Genomic DNA, 19,101 nt, shown 5'->3' with positions numbered 1-19,101 from the left:
ATAAACGATTGAGCCATCACGTCTTCCAGCGTCACTAGCTATCGGACGAGGCCAGAACAAAAGTTGAACATTTACTCCCTTAATATGCTTAAATGTGAAGTAAATGTTGTCTTTTTTGCAACTCACATAGAGTTCCAGTACTCAAGGGAAACGGTTACAATCACAGGTTTCAGTACTTGTTCCAGAATTACTTTGAGGGTTTCTCTAAAACATTTTCAATTGCATAAATACCTTTCAAAAGTGCATTTTCACTTTATATTCATATTTGTCTCCATAGAGCTACACCCTCCGTCTTCGTATCCCCAATTTCAGTGGTGTCTATTTCCCATTTCCACCCCGCATAGAGACTTACATTTGCCCTGTGCCAGACAGTTTGTGTGGACGCCAATTCTTACCTTTGTGTGCATTTTAATATTCAGCGAGACACCATTACTCCGGAATGCCAGCAACACTCGCCTTGGAGTAGATTTGCATTAAACTGGTGTACATCCGAGTGAATCCCTTAAGGGTGTTAATTTACGTTTGTAGGCATTCACACAGTAGACAGGCTTCCCCACTCTGGAATGCTCACAATTACATTCATTATTGTTGGTCCATAATTATTGTTGGTTATTGGGTTAGTCTTGTGCTGTAAGAAAAATGAAGAACGTCCTTCATTTCCAAGGGGTGACTACGTTAATATGAGTCAGGTGTAAATATTAGAGTGAGTTACTTCAAGTGGAAAAGGAGAAGAGAAAAAATAGGTTGAGGTAGGTTAGATATTGCGAGATGACAAGGAGAGATTAAATAGAAGGTGAATTTGTGATTTATGGGAGCAGAATGAGTAGATAGGTTAGAACGGTTTTGGTATTGTGTGAATGATTGCTCAGAAGGAGAGTTTATGATTTGTAAGGAGGGACATGGTCAGCTAGGGAAGTATAGTAGAGAATAATGAGTTATGTGGCATGTCTAGATAGTGGTTTGTTAAGTATGTCTGTTGAGAATTTGAGGAGTGTACAGAGGGGTTTGCGTTGATCATTCTGTTATGTGTTTAATTCAAACAAATGTAAATACATTTTTCGCAGATACAAACTGCACATTTACACCTTTATATGTAGGTATTTATGTGACCAAATTCAACTTGGGCGCTCAAATGTTTTTGAGAATTAAACTCTATGTTCTTGCAGAGTGTAAAAAAATGTTTCTGGAATGTTTTTTGTAAGTATATTTAGTTGATTTTGTGCAAATTAACATTCGGTTAAATTGCAAAAATGTATATAGTTTAGTGTGTTAGGGAGGTTGCCGACATATAATAAAATAATTAAATCTAACAGGAAACCGTTTTGTATTTTTGCTCTCAGAAAGATTAGTTTAGATTAAGTTTGCATGAAAGGAAATGTTTTTTAAAGAAGAAACTATTTATTGAAAGCCGAAAGCTCATCATTTTTTACCTGTAAGAATGGAGAGTTTTATCGTTGCTAGTTTAAGAACTGAGCTAAATACATACAACTCCTTGCATGGGAAGCGTGTGTCTCATTTCCACATCATGTGTAGGAGGAGGCTGATTAAATGTAGGAGAATATGGTTTACATTGAATATTCAATAGGGAAATGCTAGAAAGCAAACAAACAGTTGACAGGTAGGAGTACACATACAATCTGTATTCTGGGTGCAATATGTGCATATTATATTTAGAAATGGTTCTGTTGGTGTTTGGACAAACACATTTTGATGGATGTGTATAAATCCTGCTATACATGCACAGGCACTATATTTCCCGTAGTGTCTCATAGCTCTATTTATGTATGCACAGATGTATATATAGCAGTTAGTAAACAAGGAATGATGAACACAGACTGAATCATGAAATCGCATTCTTATCCGTTTGTAGAGACTCGATGGTAGTGTGGACTTTAAAAAGAACTGGATTCAGTATAAAGAAGGCTTTGGATACCTATCTCCAAACGACCAAACGGAGTTCTGGCTTGGAAATGACAAGATCCATTTAATAACCACACAGTCGGCCATCCCATATGTGCTCCGCGTGGTATTGGAGGACTGGGACGGTGTAAAGAGGTACTGTATATTCCGGTCATTACCATGAATACAATCAATTAATGAACATCGATGTGGGTGCAGATTGCCTTGTTATTTTCAGTGTTCTTGCTCTGTGCGTAGCTTGGTGTGCTCCTTTTACAAATAACCCCTGCACTCCTTGCCCAACAGCACTGCAGACTACTCGACATTCAGAGTAGCACCAGAAGCAGACAAGTACCGCATGACCTATGCCTACTTCATGGAAGGTAGTGCCGGTGACTCCTTCGATGGCTATGACTTTGGAGATGACCTCAGTGACAAGTTTTACACATCTCACAATGGCATGCAGTTCAGTACATATGACAGCGACAACGACAAATTCGAAGGTCATTGTGCTGAACAAGATGGATCTGGGTGGTGGATGAATAGATGCCACGCAGCTCATCTAAATGGCAGATATTACAAGGGTAAGGCGATTTTTTAATGTTTCTGTTTAAGTATAAGTATGCACATTATTTACTAGTTGTTTCCCGAAATATTTACGTGAATATGGTTTGCATAAACCGGACCCTGGCGTGAACCCTAATTTACCAAAAGGTAGAGAAGACTTGACACTCACTGCTGGTAGGTCATTCATTAAAAGGTCGACATATTTTTCTGTTTAATTGTCTCTATTATGTAAACTTTAAGAAAACGTTTTGTTGTCTGTTTAGAGTAGAATTCCTGACGAATTATGTGACTTAAAGAAGTCAGTAGTGACGCCAGTGAAAGCTTGGCTTATTTTTAATTTAATAAACGTAAATGAAAAGATTTCTGTTTGGTAAATTTTATGGAGACCCATTTCCCCAGAATTCTGTAGTGAAGCAAAAAAACATACTTTTAAGCACATATGCCATACACAATCATTAATGTGTTAGTGTTATGTAAGCATGTGGTATTTATCTAGCACGAATTTAGCCAAAATGCAGCAGACTGGGAACTGGTGGTGCAGTTGCCATAGTTAATGTCAGTTCTTTGTAAGATATACATATAGATCCTGTCCTTAGGCTGACTGTGATATCCTAATGCATGGGTGATTTAATCACTGTAATCAGCACGTTTGATTCAAAGCACATAGAAATTACAGCGCTCCACAGAAGCAACCATCATCCAGCTACTAACTGCCCATTGTTTGTGGACTTTCCAACACCCCATTCCCCACAGCCTTAGGTGAGGAATACAAATATTTGCCTGCTCTGTTATGTCTTTGTTTGGGTCACTTGGAGGTTCAATATTCCAGCCATAAATGTTCTTCTCCCCTTTCATATGAGAAATCAGGATAGTAGCTTATGCGGCTAAGCAGATATTTTCACTAGAGCAAGTGTAGGAAAGGGGAGAGAAAACTGGAGGTAGGTATTTGAACACGTGGGAGGCAAGTGGGGTGTCAATGCAGAGTCTGTGTAAACACCCACAGATCGTGATTTTGTGTAGTTCACAAATGCTTTGCCTCTTGTTTCCCTTGCTAAAATAACTTAAATGTGGACTGTAGGAGGCTGGACTGGCTTGTAGTGAGTACCAAGGGGTACTTGCACCTTGCACCAGGCCCAGTTATCCCTTATTAGTGTATAGGGTGTCTAGCAGCTTAGGCTGATAGATAATGGTAGCTTAGCAGAGCAGCTTAGGCTGAACTAGGAGACATGTGAAGCTACTACAGTACCACTTAGTGTCATATGCACAATATCATAAGAAAACACAATACACAGTTATACTAAAAATAAAGGTACTTTATTTTTATGACAATATGCCAAAGTATCTTAGAGTGTACCCTCAGTGAGAGGATAGGAAATATACACAAGATATATATACACAATAGCAAAAATATGCAGTATAGTCTTAGAAAACAGTGCAAACAATGTATAGTTACAATAGGATGCAATGGGGAAACATTGGGATAGGGGCAACACAAACCATATACTCCAGAAGTGGAATGCGAACCACGAATGGACCCCAAACCTATGTGACCTTGTAGAGGGTCGCTGGGACTATTAGAAAATAGTGAGAGTTAGAAAAATAACCCTCCCCAAGACCCTGAAAAGTGAGTGCAAAGTGCACCAAAGTTCCCCTAAGGACAAAATAGTCGTGTTAGAGGGAGAATGCAAGGAAAACACAAATCAGCAATGCAACAACGATGGATTCCTGTCTGAAGGTACCTGTGGAACAAGGGGACCAAGTCCAAAAGTCACAAGCAGCTCGGAGATGGGCAGATGCCCAAGAAATGCCAGCGGTTGGTGCAAAGAAGCTCTTACTAGGCTGAAGAACTGTGAATACTGCAGGAACGACAAGGGCTAGAGACTTCCCCTTTGGAGGATGGATCCCCCACGCCTTGGAGAGTCGTGCAGAAGTGTTTTCCCGCCGGATGGACGCCAACAAGCCCTGCTACCCGCAAATCGTGCGTTTGGCGTTTTTGGACGCTGCTGGGGCCCAGGAGGGACCAGGAGGTCGCAAATTGGACCTGCAGAGAGAGGGGACGTCGAGCAAGACAAAGAGCCCTCACTGAAGCAGGTAGCACCCGGAGAAGTGCCAGAAACAGGCACTACGAGGATGCGTGAAACGGTGCTCGCCGAAGTTGCACAAAGGAGTCCCACGTCGCCGGAGACCAACTTAGAAAGTCGTGCAATGCAGGTTAGAGTGCCGTGGACCCAGGCTTGGCTGTGCACACAGGATTTCCGCCGGAAGTGCACAGGGGCCGGAGAAGCTTGCAAAGTCGCGGTTCCCAGCAATGCAGCCCAGCGAGGTGAGGCAAGGACTTACCTCCACCAAACTTGGGCTGAAGAGTCACTGGACTGTGGGGGTCACTTGGACGGTGTCGCTGGATTCGAGGGACCTCGCTCGTCGTGCTGAGAGGAGACCCAAGGGACCGGAGATGCAGCTTTTTGGTGCCTGCGGTTGCAGGGGGAAGATTCCGTCGACCCACGGGAGATTTCTTCGGAGCTTCTGGTGCAGAGAGGAGGCAGGCTACCCCCACAGCATGCACAAGCAGGAAAACAGTCGAGAAGGCGGCAGGATCAGCGTTACAGAGTTGCAGTAGTCGTCTTTGCTACTATGTTGCAGGTTTGCAGGCTTCCAGCGCGGTCAGCGGTCGATTCCTTATCAGAAGGTGAAGAGGGAGATGCAGAGGAACTCGGCTGAGCTCATGCATTCGTTATCTGAAGTTTCCCCAGAGACAGAGACCCTAAATAGCCAGAAAAGAGGGTTTGGCTACCTAGGAGAGAGGAAAGGCTACTAACACCTGAAGGAGCCTATCAGCAGGAGTCTCTGACGTCACCTGGTGGCACTGGCCACTCAGAGCAGTCCAGTGTGCCAGCAGCACCTCTGTTTCCAAGATGGCAGAGGTCTGGAGCACACTGGAGGAGCTCTGGACACCTCCCAGGGGAGGTGCAGGTCAGGGGAGTGGTCACTCCCCTTTCCTTTGTCCAGTTTCGCGCCAGAGCAGGGGCTAAGGGGTCCCTGAACCGGTGTAGACTGGCTTATGCAGAATTGGGCACCTCTGTGCCCAACAAAGCATTTCCAGAGGCTGGGGGAGGCTACTCCTCCCCTGCCTTCACACCATTTTCCAAAGGGAGAGGGTGTCACACCCTCTCTCAGAGGAAGTTCTTTGTTCTGCCATCCTGGGCCAGGCCTGGCTGGACCCCAGGAGGGCAGATGCCTGTCTGAGGGGTTGGCAGCAGCAGCAGCTGCAGAGAAACCCCAGGAAGGGCAGTCTGGCAGTACCAGGGTCTGTGCTACAGACCACTGGGATCATGGAATTGTACCAACAATGCCAGGATGGCATAGAGGGGGCAATTCCATGATCATAGACATGTTACATGGCCATATTCGGAGTTACCATGGTGAAGCTACAAATAGGTAGTGACCTATATGTAGTGCACGCGTGTAATGGTGTCCCCGCACTCACAAAGTTCAGTGAATTGGCTCTGAACAATGTGGGGGCACCTTGGCTAGTGCCAGGGTGCCCTCACACTAAGTAACTTTGCACCTAACCTTTACCAGGTAAAGGTTAGACATATAGGTGACTTATAAGTTACTTAAGTGCAGTGTAAAATGGCTGTGAAATAACGTGGACGTTATTTCACTCAGGCTGCAGTGGCAGGCCTGTGTAAGAATTGTCAGAGCTCCCTATGGGTGGCAAAAGAAATGCTGCAGCCCATAGGGATCTCCTGGAACCCCAATACCCTGGGTACCTCAGTACCATATACTAGGGGATTATAAGGGTGTTCCAGTAAGCCAATGTAAATTGGTAAAAATGGTCACTAGCCTGTCAGTGACAATTTGGAAAGAAATGAGAGAGCATAACCACTGAGGTTCTGATTAGCAGAGCCTCAGTGAGACAGTTAGTCACTACACAGGTAACACATACAGGCACACTTATGAGCACTGGGGCCCTGGGTTACCAGGGTCCCAGTGACACATACAACTAAAACAGCATATATACAGTGAAAAATGGGGGTAACATGCCAGGCAAGATGGTACTTTCCTACACAACCCCCCCCCAAACGAAGGACAATAAGACTAGCCATTACCTGATGAGTCTTCATTGTCTAAGTGGAAATATCTGGAGAGTCCATCTGCATTGGAGTGGCTACTCCCAGGTCTATGTTCCACTGTATAGTCCATTCCCTGTAGGGATATGGACCACCTCAACAATTTAGGATTTTCACCTTTCATTTGTTTTAGCCAAAGTAGAGGTTTGTGGTCTGTCTGAACAATGAAGTGAGTGCCAAACAGGTATGGCCTCAACTTCTTCAGAGCCCAGACCACAGCAAAGGCCTCCCTCTCAATGGCAGACCAACGCTTTTCTCTAGGGGTCAACCTTCTACTAATAAAAGCAACAGGTTGATCCTGGCCCTCAGAATTAAGTTGTGATAGGACTGCCCCTACTCCTAATTCAGATGCATCAGTTTGGACATAGAATTTTTTAGAGTAACAAGGGCTTTTCAGGACAGGTGCAGAGCACATGGCCTGCTTCAGCTCCTCAAAAGCTTTCTGACAGTTTGCTGTCCATAATACCTTTTTAGGCATTTTCTTGGATGTGAGGTCATTAAGAGGGGCTGCAATGGAGCCATAGTTCTTAATGAACCTCCTGTAATACCCAGTGAGGCCTAGGAAGGCTCTCACCTGAGTCTGAGTGGTAGGGGGAATCCAATCAATAATAGTTTGGATTTTCCCCTGAAGTGGTGCAATCTGTTCCCCACCAACAAGGTGTCCCAGATAAACCACCTTACCCTGCCCTATCTGGCACTTTGAAGCCTTGATAGTGAGGCCTGCCTTTTGCAGGGCCTCCAAAACTTTCCAAAGGTGGACCAGGTGATCATCCCAGCTGGAGCTAAAGACAGCTATATCATCCAAATATGCTGCACTGAAAGCTTCCAGCCCTTGCAGGACTGTGTTCACCAACCTCTGAAAAGTGGCAGGTGCATTTTTCAAACCAAAAGGCATTACAGTAAACTGGTAATGTCCTCCAATGGTAGAAAATGCAGTCTTAGGTTTAGCATCTTCTGACATTTTGATCTGCCAATACCCTGCAGTCAAATCAAAAGTGCTTAGATACTTGGCAGATGCCAGTGTATCTATTAGCTCATCTGCCCTGGGTATAGGGTGAGCATCTGTTTTGGTTACCAAGTTGAGACCTCTATAGTCTACACAAAACCTCATTTCCTTCTTTCCATCTTTAGAATTGGGTTTTGGTACCAGTACCACAGGAGAAGCCCATGGACTGTCAGAGTGCTCAACCACTCCTAGTTCCAACATCTTCTGAACTTCTTGCTTTATGCAGTCCCTGACATGGTCAGGCTGCCTATAGATCTTACTTTTGACAGGTAAACTGTCTCCAGTATCTATAGTGTGCTCACACCAAGAAGTGGTGCCTGGCACAATGGAGAAGAGTTCTGAAAATTGTCCTAGGAGATTTATGCAATTATCTTTCTGCTCAGCAGTAAGACAATCAGCCAAAACTACCCCTTCCACAAGAGCATCTTGTTCTGTGGAAGAGAAGAGATCAGGTAGAGGATCACTGTCTTCTTCCTGTCCCTCATCTGTTGCCATGAGCAGGGTGAGATCAGCCCTGTCATAGTAGGGTTTCAGGCGATTGACATGGAGCACCCTAAGGGGACTCCTGGCAGTGCCTAAGTCAACCAAGTAGGTGACTTCACCCTTCTTTTCAACAATTGTGTGTGGACCACTCCATTTATCTTGGAGTGCTCTTGGGGCCACAGGCTCCAAGACCCATACTTTCTGCCCTGGTTGGTACTGAACCAAAACAGCCTTCTGATCATGCCATTGCTTCTGGAGCTCTTGGCTGGCCTGAAGGTTTTTACTGGCCTTTTTCATGTACTCAGCCATCCTTGATCTGAGGCCAAGTACATAATCCACAATATCCTGCTTAGGAGCTTTTAAAGGTTGTTCCCAACCCTCCTTTACAAGTGTGAGTGGACCCCTAACAGGGTGTCCAAAAAGAAGTTCAAAGGGGCTGAAGCCCACTCCTTTCTGGGGTACCTCCCTGTAGGCAAAAAGGAGGCATGGTAGAAGGATATCCCATCTCCTGCGGAGTTTTTCAGGGAGTCCCATAATCATGCCTTTGAGAGTTTTATTAAATCTCTCCACCAGTCCATTTGTTTGTGGATGATAGGGTGTTGTGAACTTGTAAGTTACACCACACTCCTTCCACATGGCCTTTAAGTATGCAGACATGAAATTGCTTCCTCTGTCTGATACTACTTCCTTTGGGAAGCCCACCCTGGAAAATATTCCCAGGAGGGCCTTTGCCACTGCAGGAGCTGTAGTGGTCCTTAAAGGAATTGCTTCAGGATACCTTGTGGCATGGTCCACTACCACTAAGATAAACCTATTGCCTGAAGCAGTAGGAGGGTCAAGGGGGCCAACTATGTCAACCCCTACCCTTTCAAAGGGAACCCCAACCACAGGCAGTGGGATAAGGGGTGCCTTTGGAGTGCCACCTGTCTTGCCACTGGCTTGACAGGTTTCACAGGACTTACAAAAATCTTTTGTGTCCTCAGACATCCTAGGCCAATGAAACAGTGGTACCAATCTGTCCCAAGTTTTCATTTGACCCAGGTGCCCAGCTAAGGGAATGTCATGTGCCAGTGTTAGGAGGAACTTTCTGTACTCCTGAGGAATCACTAATCTCCTGGCAGCTCCAGGTTTAGGATCCCTTTGCTCAGTGTACAAGAGGTTGTCCTCCCAGTAAACTCTGTGTGAGTCACTGACATCCCCATTAGCCTGTTTGACAGCTTGCTGTCTGAGACCCTCTAATGTGGGACAGGTTTGCTGTGCCACACTCAGCTCCTCTCTGGCAGGCCCCCCTTCACCCAAAAGCTCAGCAGTGTCTGCTTCCAGCTCCTCTGGTGTAGGTTCTGCACAGGGAGGGAATTCTTCTTCCTCAGAAGTAGAATCCACTGTAGAGGGAGGGATAGTAGGAAGTGGTTTGCTTCTACTAGCCCTAGCTTTAGGGAGCACTTGGTCCATTGTTCCAGGATCCAAGCTTCCCTGTCCTTTTTGCTTTTTGGCCTGAGCCCTTGTGAAAGCAAAAATATGCCCTGGGATGCCCAGCATTGCTGCATGGGCCTCCAACTCCACATCTGACCAAGCTGATGTCTCCAAATCGTTCCCTAATAGACAGTCTACAGGTAAATCTGAAGCTACCACAACTTTCTTTGGACCAGATACCCCCCCCAGTTGAGATTTACAACAGCCATGGGGTGGCTTTGTGTTATGTTGTGAGCATCGGTTACTTGGTACTGGTGTCCAAGTATGTGTTGTTCAGGGTGCACCAGTTTCTCAATCACCATTGTGACACTGGCACCTGTGTCCCTGTAGGCCTGGACCTCAACACCATTTATTAGGGTTAGTTGCTTGTACTTCTCCAAGTTATGGGGGCAAGCAACCAAAGTGGCTAAGTCAATAGCCCCTTCAGAGACTAAAGTAGCCTCTGTGGTCTCCCTAATCAGACCAACCCCAACTAAATTACCAAAAGTGAGCCCAGCTACTCCCTTGGATTGGCTATTAGTAGGTTTGCTCCCACCACCACTGCTATTAGTAGGGACACTAGGTGTAGCAGTAGGGGTTGTAGTGGTAGGAGCTGTGGTGCCTTTCTTTGGACAACTGGGATCTGTTGTCCAATGGCCTTTTATCTTACATAAATAGCACCATGGTTTCTTTTCCTTGTTCTGATTAGAGGAGGGTTTGGGCCCACCACCCCCACCAGAGTGTTTTTGTGGGCCTGATGAAGACTCATTTTTAGATTTGTCCCCACCCTTGTCAGAAGACTTACCATCCTTCTTTTTGTTGCCATCTTTGTCACCCCCTGTATGAACTTTTCTGTTCACTCTTGTTCTGACCCATTTGTCTGCCTTCTTTCCCAATTCTTGGGGAGAGGTCAGATCAGAGTCCACCAAGTACTGGTGCAACAAATCAGACACACAATTATTAAGAATATGCTCTCTCAGGATTAAGTTATACAGGCTGTCATAATCAGTAACTTTACTGCCATGTAACCACCCCTCCAAGGCCTTCACTGCCTGGTCAATGAAATCAACCCAGTCTTGTGAAGACTCCTTTTTGGTATCTCTGAACTTGATCCTGTACTGTTCAGTGGTTAAGCCATAACCATCCAGGAGTGCATTCTTAAGAACTTGGAAATTGTTAGCATCATTTTCTTTTACAGTAAGGAGCCTATCCCTACCTTTTCCAGTAAATGATAGCCATAGGATAGCAGCCCACTGCCTTTGAGGGACATCCTGTACAGCACAGGCCCTCTCAAGTGCAGCAAACCACTTGTTAATGTCATCCCCCTCCTTGTAAGGGGGAACTATCTTATGCAGATTCCTGGAATCATGCTCTTTTGCAGGATGACTATGGGGAATACTGCTGCTGCCACCATGGGTATCTAAACCCATTTTCTGTCTTTCCCTCTCTATTTCTAAAGACTGTCTATCCAAATCCAGCTGTTGCTTCTTAAGCTTCAGTCTGGTTTGCTCCACTCTCAATCTATTGAGCTCCCTTTCCAACAATCTGTCATCAGGGTGGGTGGGAGGGACATTTCTAGATACAGAGGTATGATGGGAATGAACAGAAGGAGACCTGTCCCTTACAGAGGGCACCCTAACAGCTTGGCTACCAGTATAATGTGAGAGCACATCATCAGTATGATGTGATTCAACCTCTGTACCAACTATGCTAGACTGTCTAGTAATGGGCAGGCTGAGAAGTTTCTTTCCTGAACCTTTTCCTGGGGGAGTCCCTGGATCAGATTGAGAACCATTAGCTATTTTTTCTACAGATTGGGCACTTCTGGCCTTATCTTGTACTCTAAGCATATTAATTAACAGTTCTAAGGAAGGATTCTTCCCTACACTCAAACCTCTCTCTATGCAGAGACTCCTTGCTCCTTTCCAGCTAAGGTGATCATATGCAAGTTTGGACAGTTCAACTTTTTGGCCTGTGCCAGACATTTTTAGAGAGAGTTAAAGTGATAGACAAAAGAGAAAAAAGTTTTCAGAACTTTTTGGAAAGACAGAAAAAAACTTTTTAAACTTTTAAGAACCTTTTGAAAGTTTAGTAGTACTTTTCAGCACTTAGAAAAGAGTGAAAAGAGGAAATGCAAAACTTTTTGGCTATGTGTATATACACTGACCTTGTTTTGTATATTTTTCTCTTATGAAAAGTACAATGACAAGAGTGGTAAGTAGTCTCAAGCACTTATCCCACCACTGCACAACCAATGTAGGAGGCTGGACTGGCTTGTAGTGAGTACCAAGGGGTACTTGCACCTTGCACCAGGCCCAGTTATCCCTTATTAGTGTATAGGGTGTCTAGCAGCTTAGGCTGATAGATAATGGTAGCTTAGCAGAGCAGCTTAGGCTGAACTAGGAGACATGTGAAGCTACTACAGTACCACTTAGTGTCATATGCACAATATCATAAGAAAACACAATACACAGTTATACTAAAAATAAAGGTACTTTATTTTTATGACAATATGCCAAAGTATCTTAGAGTGTACCCTCAGTGAGAGGATAGGAAATATACACAAGATATATATACACAATAGCAAAAATATGCAGTATAGTCTTAGAAAACAGTGCAAACAATGTATAGTTACAATAGGATGCAATGGGGAAACATAGGGATAGGGGCAACACAAACCATATACTCCAGAAGTGGAATGCGAACCACGAATGGACCCCAAACCTATGTGACCTTGTAGAGGGTCGCTGGGACTATTAGAAAATAGTGAGAGTTAGAAAAATAACCCTCCCCAAGACCCTGAAAAGTGAGTGCAAAGTGCACCAAAGTTCCCCTAAGGACAAAATAGTCGTGTTAGAGGGAGAATGCAAGGAAAACACAAATCAGCAATGCAACAACGATGGATTCCTGTCTGAAGGTACCTGTGGAACAAGGGGACCAAGTCCAAAAGTCACAAGCAGCTCGGAGATGGGCAGATGCCCAAGAAATGCCAGCGGTTGGTGCAAAGAAGCTCTTACTAGGCTGAAGAACTGTGAATACTGCAGGAACGACAAGGGCTAGAGACTTCCCCTTTGGAGGATGGATCCCCCACGCCTTGGAGAGTCGTGCAGAAGTGTTTTCCCGCCGGATGGACGCCAACAAGCCCTGCTACCCGCAAATCGTGCGTTTGGCGTTTTTGGACGCTGCTGGGGCCCAGGAGGGACCAGGAGGTCGCAAATTGGACCTGCAGAGAGAGGGGACGTCGAGCAAGACAAAGAGCCCTCACTGAAGCAGGTAGCACCCGGAGAAGTGCCAGAAACAGGCACTACGAGGATGCGTGAAACGGTGCTCGCCGAAGTTGCACAAAGGAGTCCCACGTCGCCGGAGACCAACTTAGAAAGTCGTGCAATGCAGGTTAGAGTGCCGTGGACCCAGGCTTGGCTGTGCACACAGGATTTCCGCCGGAAGTGCACAGGGGCCGGAGAAGCTTGCAAAGTCGCGGTTCCCAGCAATGCAGCCCAGCGAGGTGAGGCAAGGACTTACCTCCACCAAACTTGGGCTGAAGAGTCACTGGACTGTGGGGGTCACTTGGACGGTGTCGCTGGATTCGAGGGACCTCGCTCGTCGTGCTGAGAGGAGACCCAAGGGACCGGAGATGCAGCTTTTTGGTGCCTGCGGTTGCAGGGGGAAGATTCCGTCGACCCACGGGAGATTTCTTCGGAGCTTCTGGTGCAGAGAGGAGGCAGGCTACCCCCACAGCATGCACAAGCAGGAAAACAGTCGAGAAGGCGGCAGGATCAGCGTTACAGAGTTGCAGTAGTCGTCTTTGCTACTATGTTGCAGGTTTGCAGGCTTCCAGCGCGGTCAGCGGTCGATTCCTTATCAGAAGGTGAAGAGGGAGATGCAGAGGAACTCGGCTGAGCTCATGCATTCGTTATCTGAAGTTTCCCCAGAGACAGAGACCCTAAATAGCCAGAAAAGAGGGTTTGGCTACCTAGGAGAGAGGAAAGGCTACTAACACCTGAAGGAGCCTATCAGCAGGAGTCTCTGACGTCACCTGGTGGCACTGGCCACTCAGAGCAGTCCAGTGTGCCAGCAGCACCTCTGTTTCCAAGATGGCAGAGGTCTGGAGCACACTGGAGGAGCTCTGGACACCTCCCAGGGGAGGTGCAGGTCAGGGGAGTGGTCACTCCCCTTTCCTTTGTCCAGTTTCGCGCCAGAGCAGGGGCTAAGGGGTCCCTGAACCGGTGTAGACTGGCTTATGCAGAATTGGGCACCTCTGTGCCCAACAAAGCATTTCCAGAGGCTGGGGGAGGCTACTCCTCCCCTGCCTTCACACCATTTTCCAAAGGGAGAGGGTGTCACACCCTCTCTCAGAGGAAGTTCTTTGTTCTGCCATCCTGGGCCAGGCCTGGCTGGACCCCAGGAGGGCAGATGCCTGTCTGAGGGGTTGGCAGCAGCAGCAGCTGCAGAGAAACCCCAGGAAGGGCAGTCTGGCAGTACCAGGGTCTGTGCTACAGACCACTGGGATCATGGAATTGTACCAACAATGCCAGGATGGCATAGAGGGGGCAATTCCATGATCATAGACATGTTACATGGCCATATTCGGAGTTACCATGGTGAAGCTACAAATAGGTAGTGACCTATATGTAGTGCACGCGTGTAATGGTGTCCCCGCACTCACAAAGTTCAGTGAATTGGCTCTGAACAATGTGGGGGCACCTTGGCTAGTGCCAGGGTGCCCTCACACTAAGTAACTTTGCACCTAACCTTTACCAGGTAAAGGTTAGACATATAGGTGACTTATAAGTTACTTAAGTGCAGTGTAAAATGGCTGTGAAATAACGTGGACGTTATTTCACTCAGGCTGCAGTGGCAGGCCTGTGTAAGAATTGTCAGAGCTCCCTATGGGTGGCAAAAGAAATGCTGCAGCCCATAGGGATCTCCTGGAACCCCAATACCCTGGGTACCTCAGTACCATATACTAGGGGATTATAAGGGTGTTCCAGTAAGCCAATGTAAATTGGTAAAAATGGTCACTAGCCTGTCAGTGACAATTTGGAAAGAAATGAGAGAGCATAACCACTGAGGTTCTGATTAGCAGAGCCTCAGTGAGACAGTTAGTCACTACACAGGTAACACATACAGGCACACTTATGAGCACTGGGGCCCTGGGTTACCAGGGTCCCAGTGACACATACAACTAAAACAGCATATATACAGTGAAAAATGGGGGTAACATGCCAGGCAAGATGGTACTTTCCTACATGGACCAATACAAAATTTGTCTATCTGGGACTCTAAGGTGGGAAAGGAAGGGCTGCACCCCCATATTTCATAGATGTTTTAGGGAGTGTATACTTTTACGGGGAAAATGTTTTCTATGTGTGTGTGGGAGGGGGGAAAAAATAAACTACAATAGAACCATGGTTCCCAACCTGTGGTCCAGGGACCCCTGGGGATCCGCAAAGCCTTCTCAGGGGTCCGCGAGAGCCTAGAAAATTAAAAAATATGAACAAATATTGACAAATTAGCTCCCCAGCTTCCAGTAATGACTCAGACTGGGTCCCCGTATTCCCATGATGATTCAGTGAGGGTCCCTGGGTTCCATCAATGTTAAAGTGGGGGTCCACAGAAATCAAAAGGTTGGGAACCACTGCAATAGAATATTAGCTATATTCCTAAAATGGCTGATCATCAAACAGTATACAAAACCTCAGTCTTAAGTGTAGTGCAGAAAAAACAGGCCCTGGAAAGCTGCAAGAGTCCCGGCTTTCCAAGTTTGTCTTTTTTCCTGATGTGGATACCAGAAATTGACTTGAATACATTTGTTTCAGATTATTACATTTGCACTTTTTCGTAAACAGACCCCATTCTAAGTACATTTGCACTTTTTTTCATAAATAGACCCCATTCTAACTGCCAGATTCCTTCCACCCCCAGCCTAGTGCTCAGCCTCCTGGCTCTTTGCTTCGGGGTTTCACAGTGAGAGGGGAACGGACCCCAGTGACTCTAAAATGGACCATTGTTTGAATGGTGCCACTTCATCAAATTTGTTTTCACCGAAAGTCAAAACTGTAAACAGTGTGTGCTTTACATCGTTTCTCTAAACAAAATATTACTAATTCTGCTATATTCAAATGGGCTCTCCATGGTACCCTGGCAAGCCTTTTGTACCAGTTTACACTTCGACACATGCTGTCTTCCAGGACAGGAATCGAGGAATATGTGAAAAAAATCTGCTGCAAAACCAATGACTATAATAAACCACAGAGGAAAGTCACCGTTGAATGTGTTGCTAAAACGTCTCCGTATTTTACTTGCATAAGATTTAAAATAGTGTTATATTGTTATTTAAGGTTTGCCGACCGCTAAACTCTCAGGCAATAGATAAAGTACTGAGACTCATAGTTAAAACTGCATTGTGTAGTCATATCCCAAGTGTGTGTGTGTGTATTATGAAGTGATGCTATAATTTTGAATAGTACATCATTTGATGTTATGAAAGTTTTAGCCGTTCAAACCCATATTTCTTACACTGCTTGTTTTTCCTACGACTGTAGTAATACAAATCGTTCAAATTGATTATGTGTAACCATGTAAGTAATGTACATAGGGAGATTTAGTGATAAGTAGTTTCCACTTTTCATTTGGACGTCAAGAAATAGAATATAGGGCAGAGAAGATCGTGAAAGGGCTGTTGATACGAGAGAAAAAAAGAAGTGTTGCTTGCTGGCATGACGATGCATGTGTCCCATTATACAAAAGGAGATTACTGTAGTTAGTGTAAAGGTCTAATAAGGGCTGCTGATATAATAGAAAACATAGGTATTGCCAGCATGGGAAAGCATGATCATGTTGGTGTCTTTGTCAGTTGATTTGGGGAGGTTTGCAAAGTAATTTTTATTGTAATGATTGCGTTTCAGGTGGCGTATACACGGAGGCTGACACCGGAGCAGGTGGCTATGATAATGGCATTATTTGGGCAACATTCCGCAGTCGATGGTATTCCATGAAGAAAACGACAATGAAACTTCTGCCTATAAACAGAATTGGAATGGAGGGACAGCAGGAACATCTTGGCGACACCAAGAAGACTGGTGCAACAGGCCGAGGAGATATTTAATAAAAAATCAATTGAATCCACCTGGACAATTTTATGAGAAACAATACCTACCAATTCCAAATAAAACATGCTGCTTGACCTCGATGACGAATAAACGGATAAAGACTTACAATCAGAAAAGTTTCATTGTGTCTTTATACACTTAGTGACGTGGAGACAATGTCTCAGAAGATCACCGTGAATATAACTGTCTCATCATACTATAATTATGATGTTATCCTGCCATCCATATGGGTTTGTTAGTCTTGGAATCTAGATTATGTGTGGTAAAAAAAAATACATGCAGGAGACTGTGATATTGTGTTCATTAGGCAGTGCATTACCACTGAGCCCTTTGTGTCTGCACATATTGAAAGAGAAAACCTAGAACACATCTCTAGAACGTGATATCTTGTCATCCTCAACAATTCGAGAATCTATACAAACCCGTACAGCCTATGAATATAACCTTAATTCTCTTGCTACGTCCAACCCCAGAAGCAAGATTCAAAATTAGGTCCTGGCTCACAGCAATCATTTTGCTAATCACACCTTTCTAAAAGCGCAAGATACTTTGTGTTTTTAATCAAGAGAATCTGGAATAATTTCCATTTACAGTTGTTTATTTACAGCTGCGACTCCTGAGATGCTGTGCCATTACGGATTTTGTTTTTTAAATACTGATCTAGGAAACCTGTTCCTTAAAAAATAGATACAAAAGCCACATGAGCTTCCTCAAGACACATTCCAATGTTATTTAATGGTCATTGTTAACAAACATTTCTTTATTTTCAAGTCGTTCTGTTAAATTGATTTTAAAACGTGCTGTTTTCTGAAATGGATGATCAATAAATGTTAGTGCACATCACCCAGTGACAAACAGGTATTTCATTGTGCCTGCGCACAAGGATTTTTGTGCCCACTTCACCCTTGTTGTGTTTTGGTCTTTTTGCGTTTTGGTCTTTCCAGTTCCTAGATGTAAGTTTAAGCAATCACATTGGTCATAATTTCTATTGAGAAACTTCCCTGTATTGCTCTTTTTACCAATAACGTGGCACCATATTGCTTTCCTAATTTAGGTTCCCTTTTCATACGTTTCTGTGGTTGACTTCGATCAGTTGTGTATGGTTGTGTTTTGTTTGAGGAGATGGCAATGGTTCTAACTGGTTAATATGAAAGTATAATGATCCTAATGCAGATAAGGATGTTTGTGGTGTGTTGCCTGAATGGCAAGTATGCCAAAGGACGTTACCGTTTTTGTGTTGAGCTCTCTGATTTGTTGTCTATTGCACGGTCAATGCAGATTATTTTCTGGGAGACCATCCCCGGGTAAGCTTTTAGCACAAAGCAATTTTGCGTTTGCAGTGATGTGGTATTTAAACTAAGTTTATGTAAATTATTCTAAGATGTTTTTATACTGTTGTGCTGGCAGCATTGTGCGAACTAATTGGTTTTGGTGCTGCATTGTGTGCATTAACCTGTCAATGTTCAGGCTAGTATTTTCAAGTTTGGAAAAGCACATTTGTTAGAAATTGGTTTTTTGGTTGGCAGTCAGGTTGCCATCTGTCCAAGCAAGAACCCTCACTCTAGTCAGGGTAAGTCACACACAATCCAAAATCAGCCTGTGCCCACCCTCTGGTAGCTTGGCACGAGCAGTCAGGCTTAACTTAGAAGGCAATGTGTAAAGCATTTGTGCAATAAATCATACAATACCATAATATAACACCACAAAAATACACCACACAGTGTTTAGAAAAATATATAATATTTATCTGGGTATTTGCAGGTCAAAACGATCAAAGATGCAATATGAATTTGTAAAGATATCACTAAGAAGTGATATAAAGTGTCTTAATTCTTTAAAAAGCAAGCAAAGTCTCTTTCAAGCACAAAGTACCTGGTTTCTGGTGGAAAATCTCCGCAAAGGGCCGCAGAAGAAGAGATATGTGGAAAAATGGTGTGTGCGTCGATTTCTCCCCAGCACACACGGACTTGTGTCGTTATTTTTCACGCGGGGAAGTCGTGCGTCATTTTCCGGTGCGTGGACAGTTTCTTTCTGTGGATCGCGGGGATTACCAGATGTCCCGGGTCTGTGCGTGGATTCTCCGGCTTGTTTTCTGGATGCGCGTCGTTCCGCGGGGCTGTGCGTCGAAATTTCGCTTTCAAGGCAGGCGTTGCGTCGATTTCTTCTTGGAAGTCGGGCGGCATGGTCCTTGCGAGGCCGTGCGTCGAAATTCCGGTCGTCACGAAAGCATCGCATCGATCAGCGTCGGTGTGCAGCATTTTTCTCGCCGCGGAACAAGCTGTGCGTCGAAAATTTCGGCACACGAAGCGTCCAAGTGAAAAAGAGATGTCTTTTTGGTCCTGAGACTTCAGGGAACAGGAGGCAAGCTCTATCCAAGCCCTTGGAGAGCACTTTTACAGCCAGACAAGAGTTCAGCAAGGCAGCAGGCCAACAGCAAGGCAACAGTCCTTCA

The 19,101-nt window shown here is 44.9% G+C and overlaps 1 protein-coding gene across 1 annotated transcript in view; it reads left to right on the top strand.

Annotated features, from left to right (window-relative positions):
- The window catches only part of FGG (fibrinogen gamma chain), a 32,818-nt gene extending 15,326 nt beyond the window's left edge, over nucleotides 1-17,492 (top strand). Inside the window, exons 7-9 of the mRNA XM_069242939.1 lie at nucleotides 1,871-2,055; nucleotides 2,206-2,483; nucleotides 16,446-17,492. Of these exons, the coding sequence (XP_069099040.1) occupies nucleotides 1,871-2,055; nucleotides 2,206-2,483; nucleotides 16,446-16,645 (663 nt within the window). The 3' untranslated portion in view covers nucleotides 16,646-17,492. The remainder of the gene's footprint in view (nucleotides 1-1,870; nucleotides 2,056-2,205; nucleotides 2,484-16,445) is intronic.
- Nucleotides 17,493-19,101: the final 1,609 nt, after the last annotated feature.

The sequence above is a fragment of the Pleurodeles waltl genome, chromosome 1_2, assembly GCF_031143425.1.
Source record: "Pleurodeles waltl isolate 20211129_DDA chromosome 1_2, aPleWal1.hap1.20221129, whole genome shotgun sequence".
Classification (NCBI taxonomy): domain Eukaryota; kingdom Metazoa; phylum Chordata; class Amphibia; order Caudata; family Salamandridae; genus Pleurodeles; species Pleurodeles waltl.
This window is presented reverse-complemented; position numbering and strand designations above follow the sequence as displayed.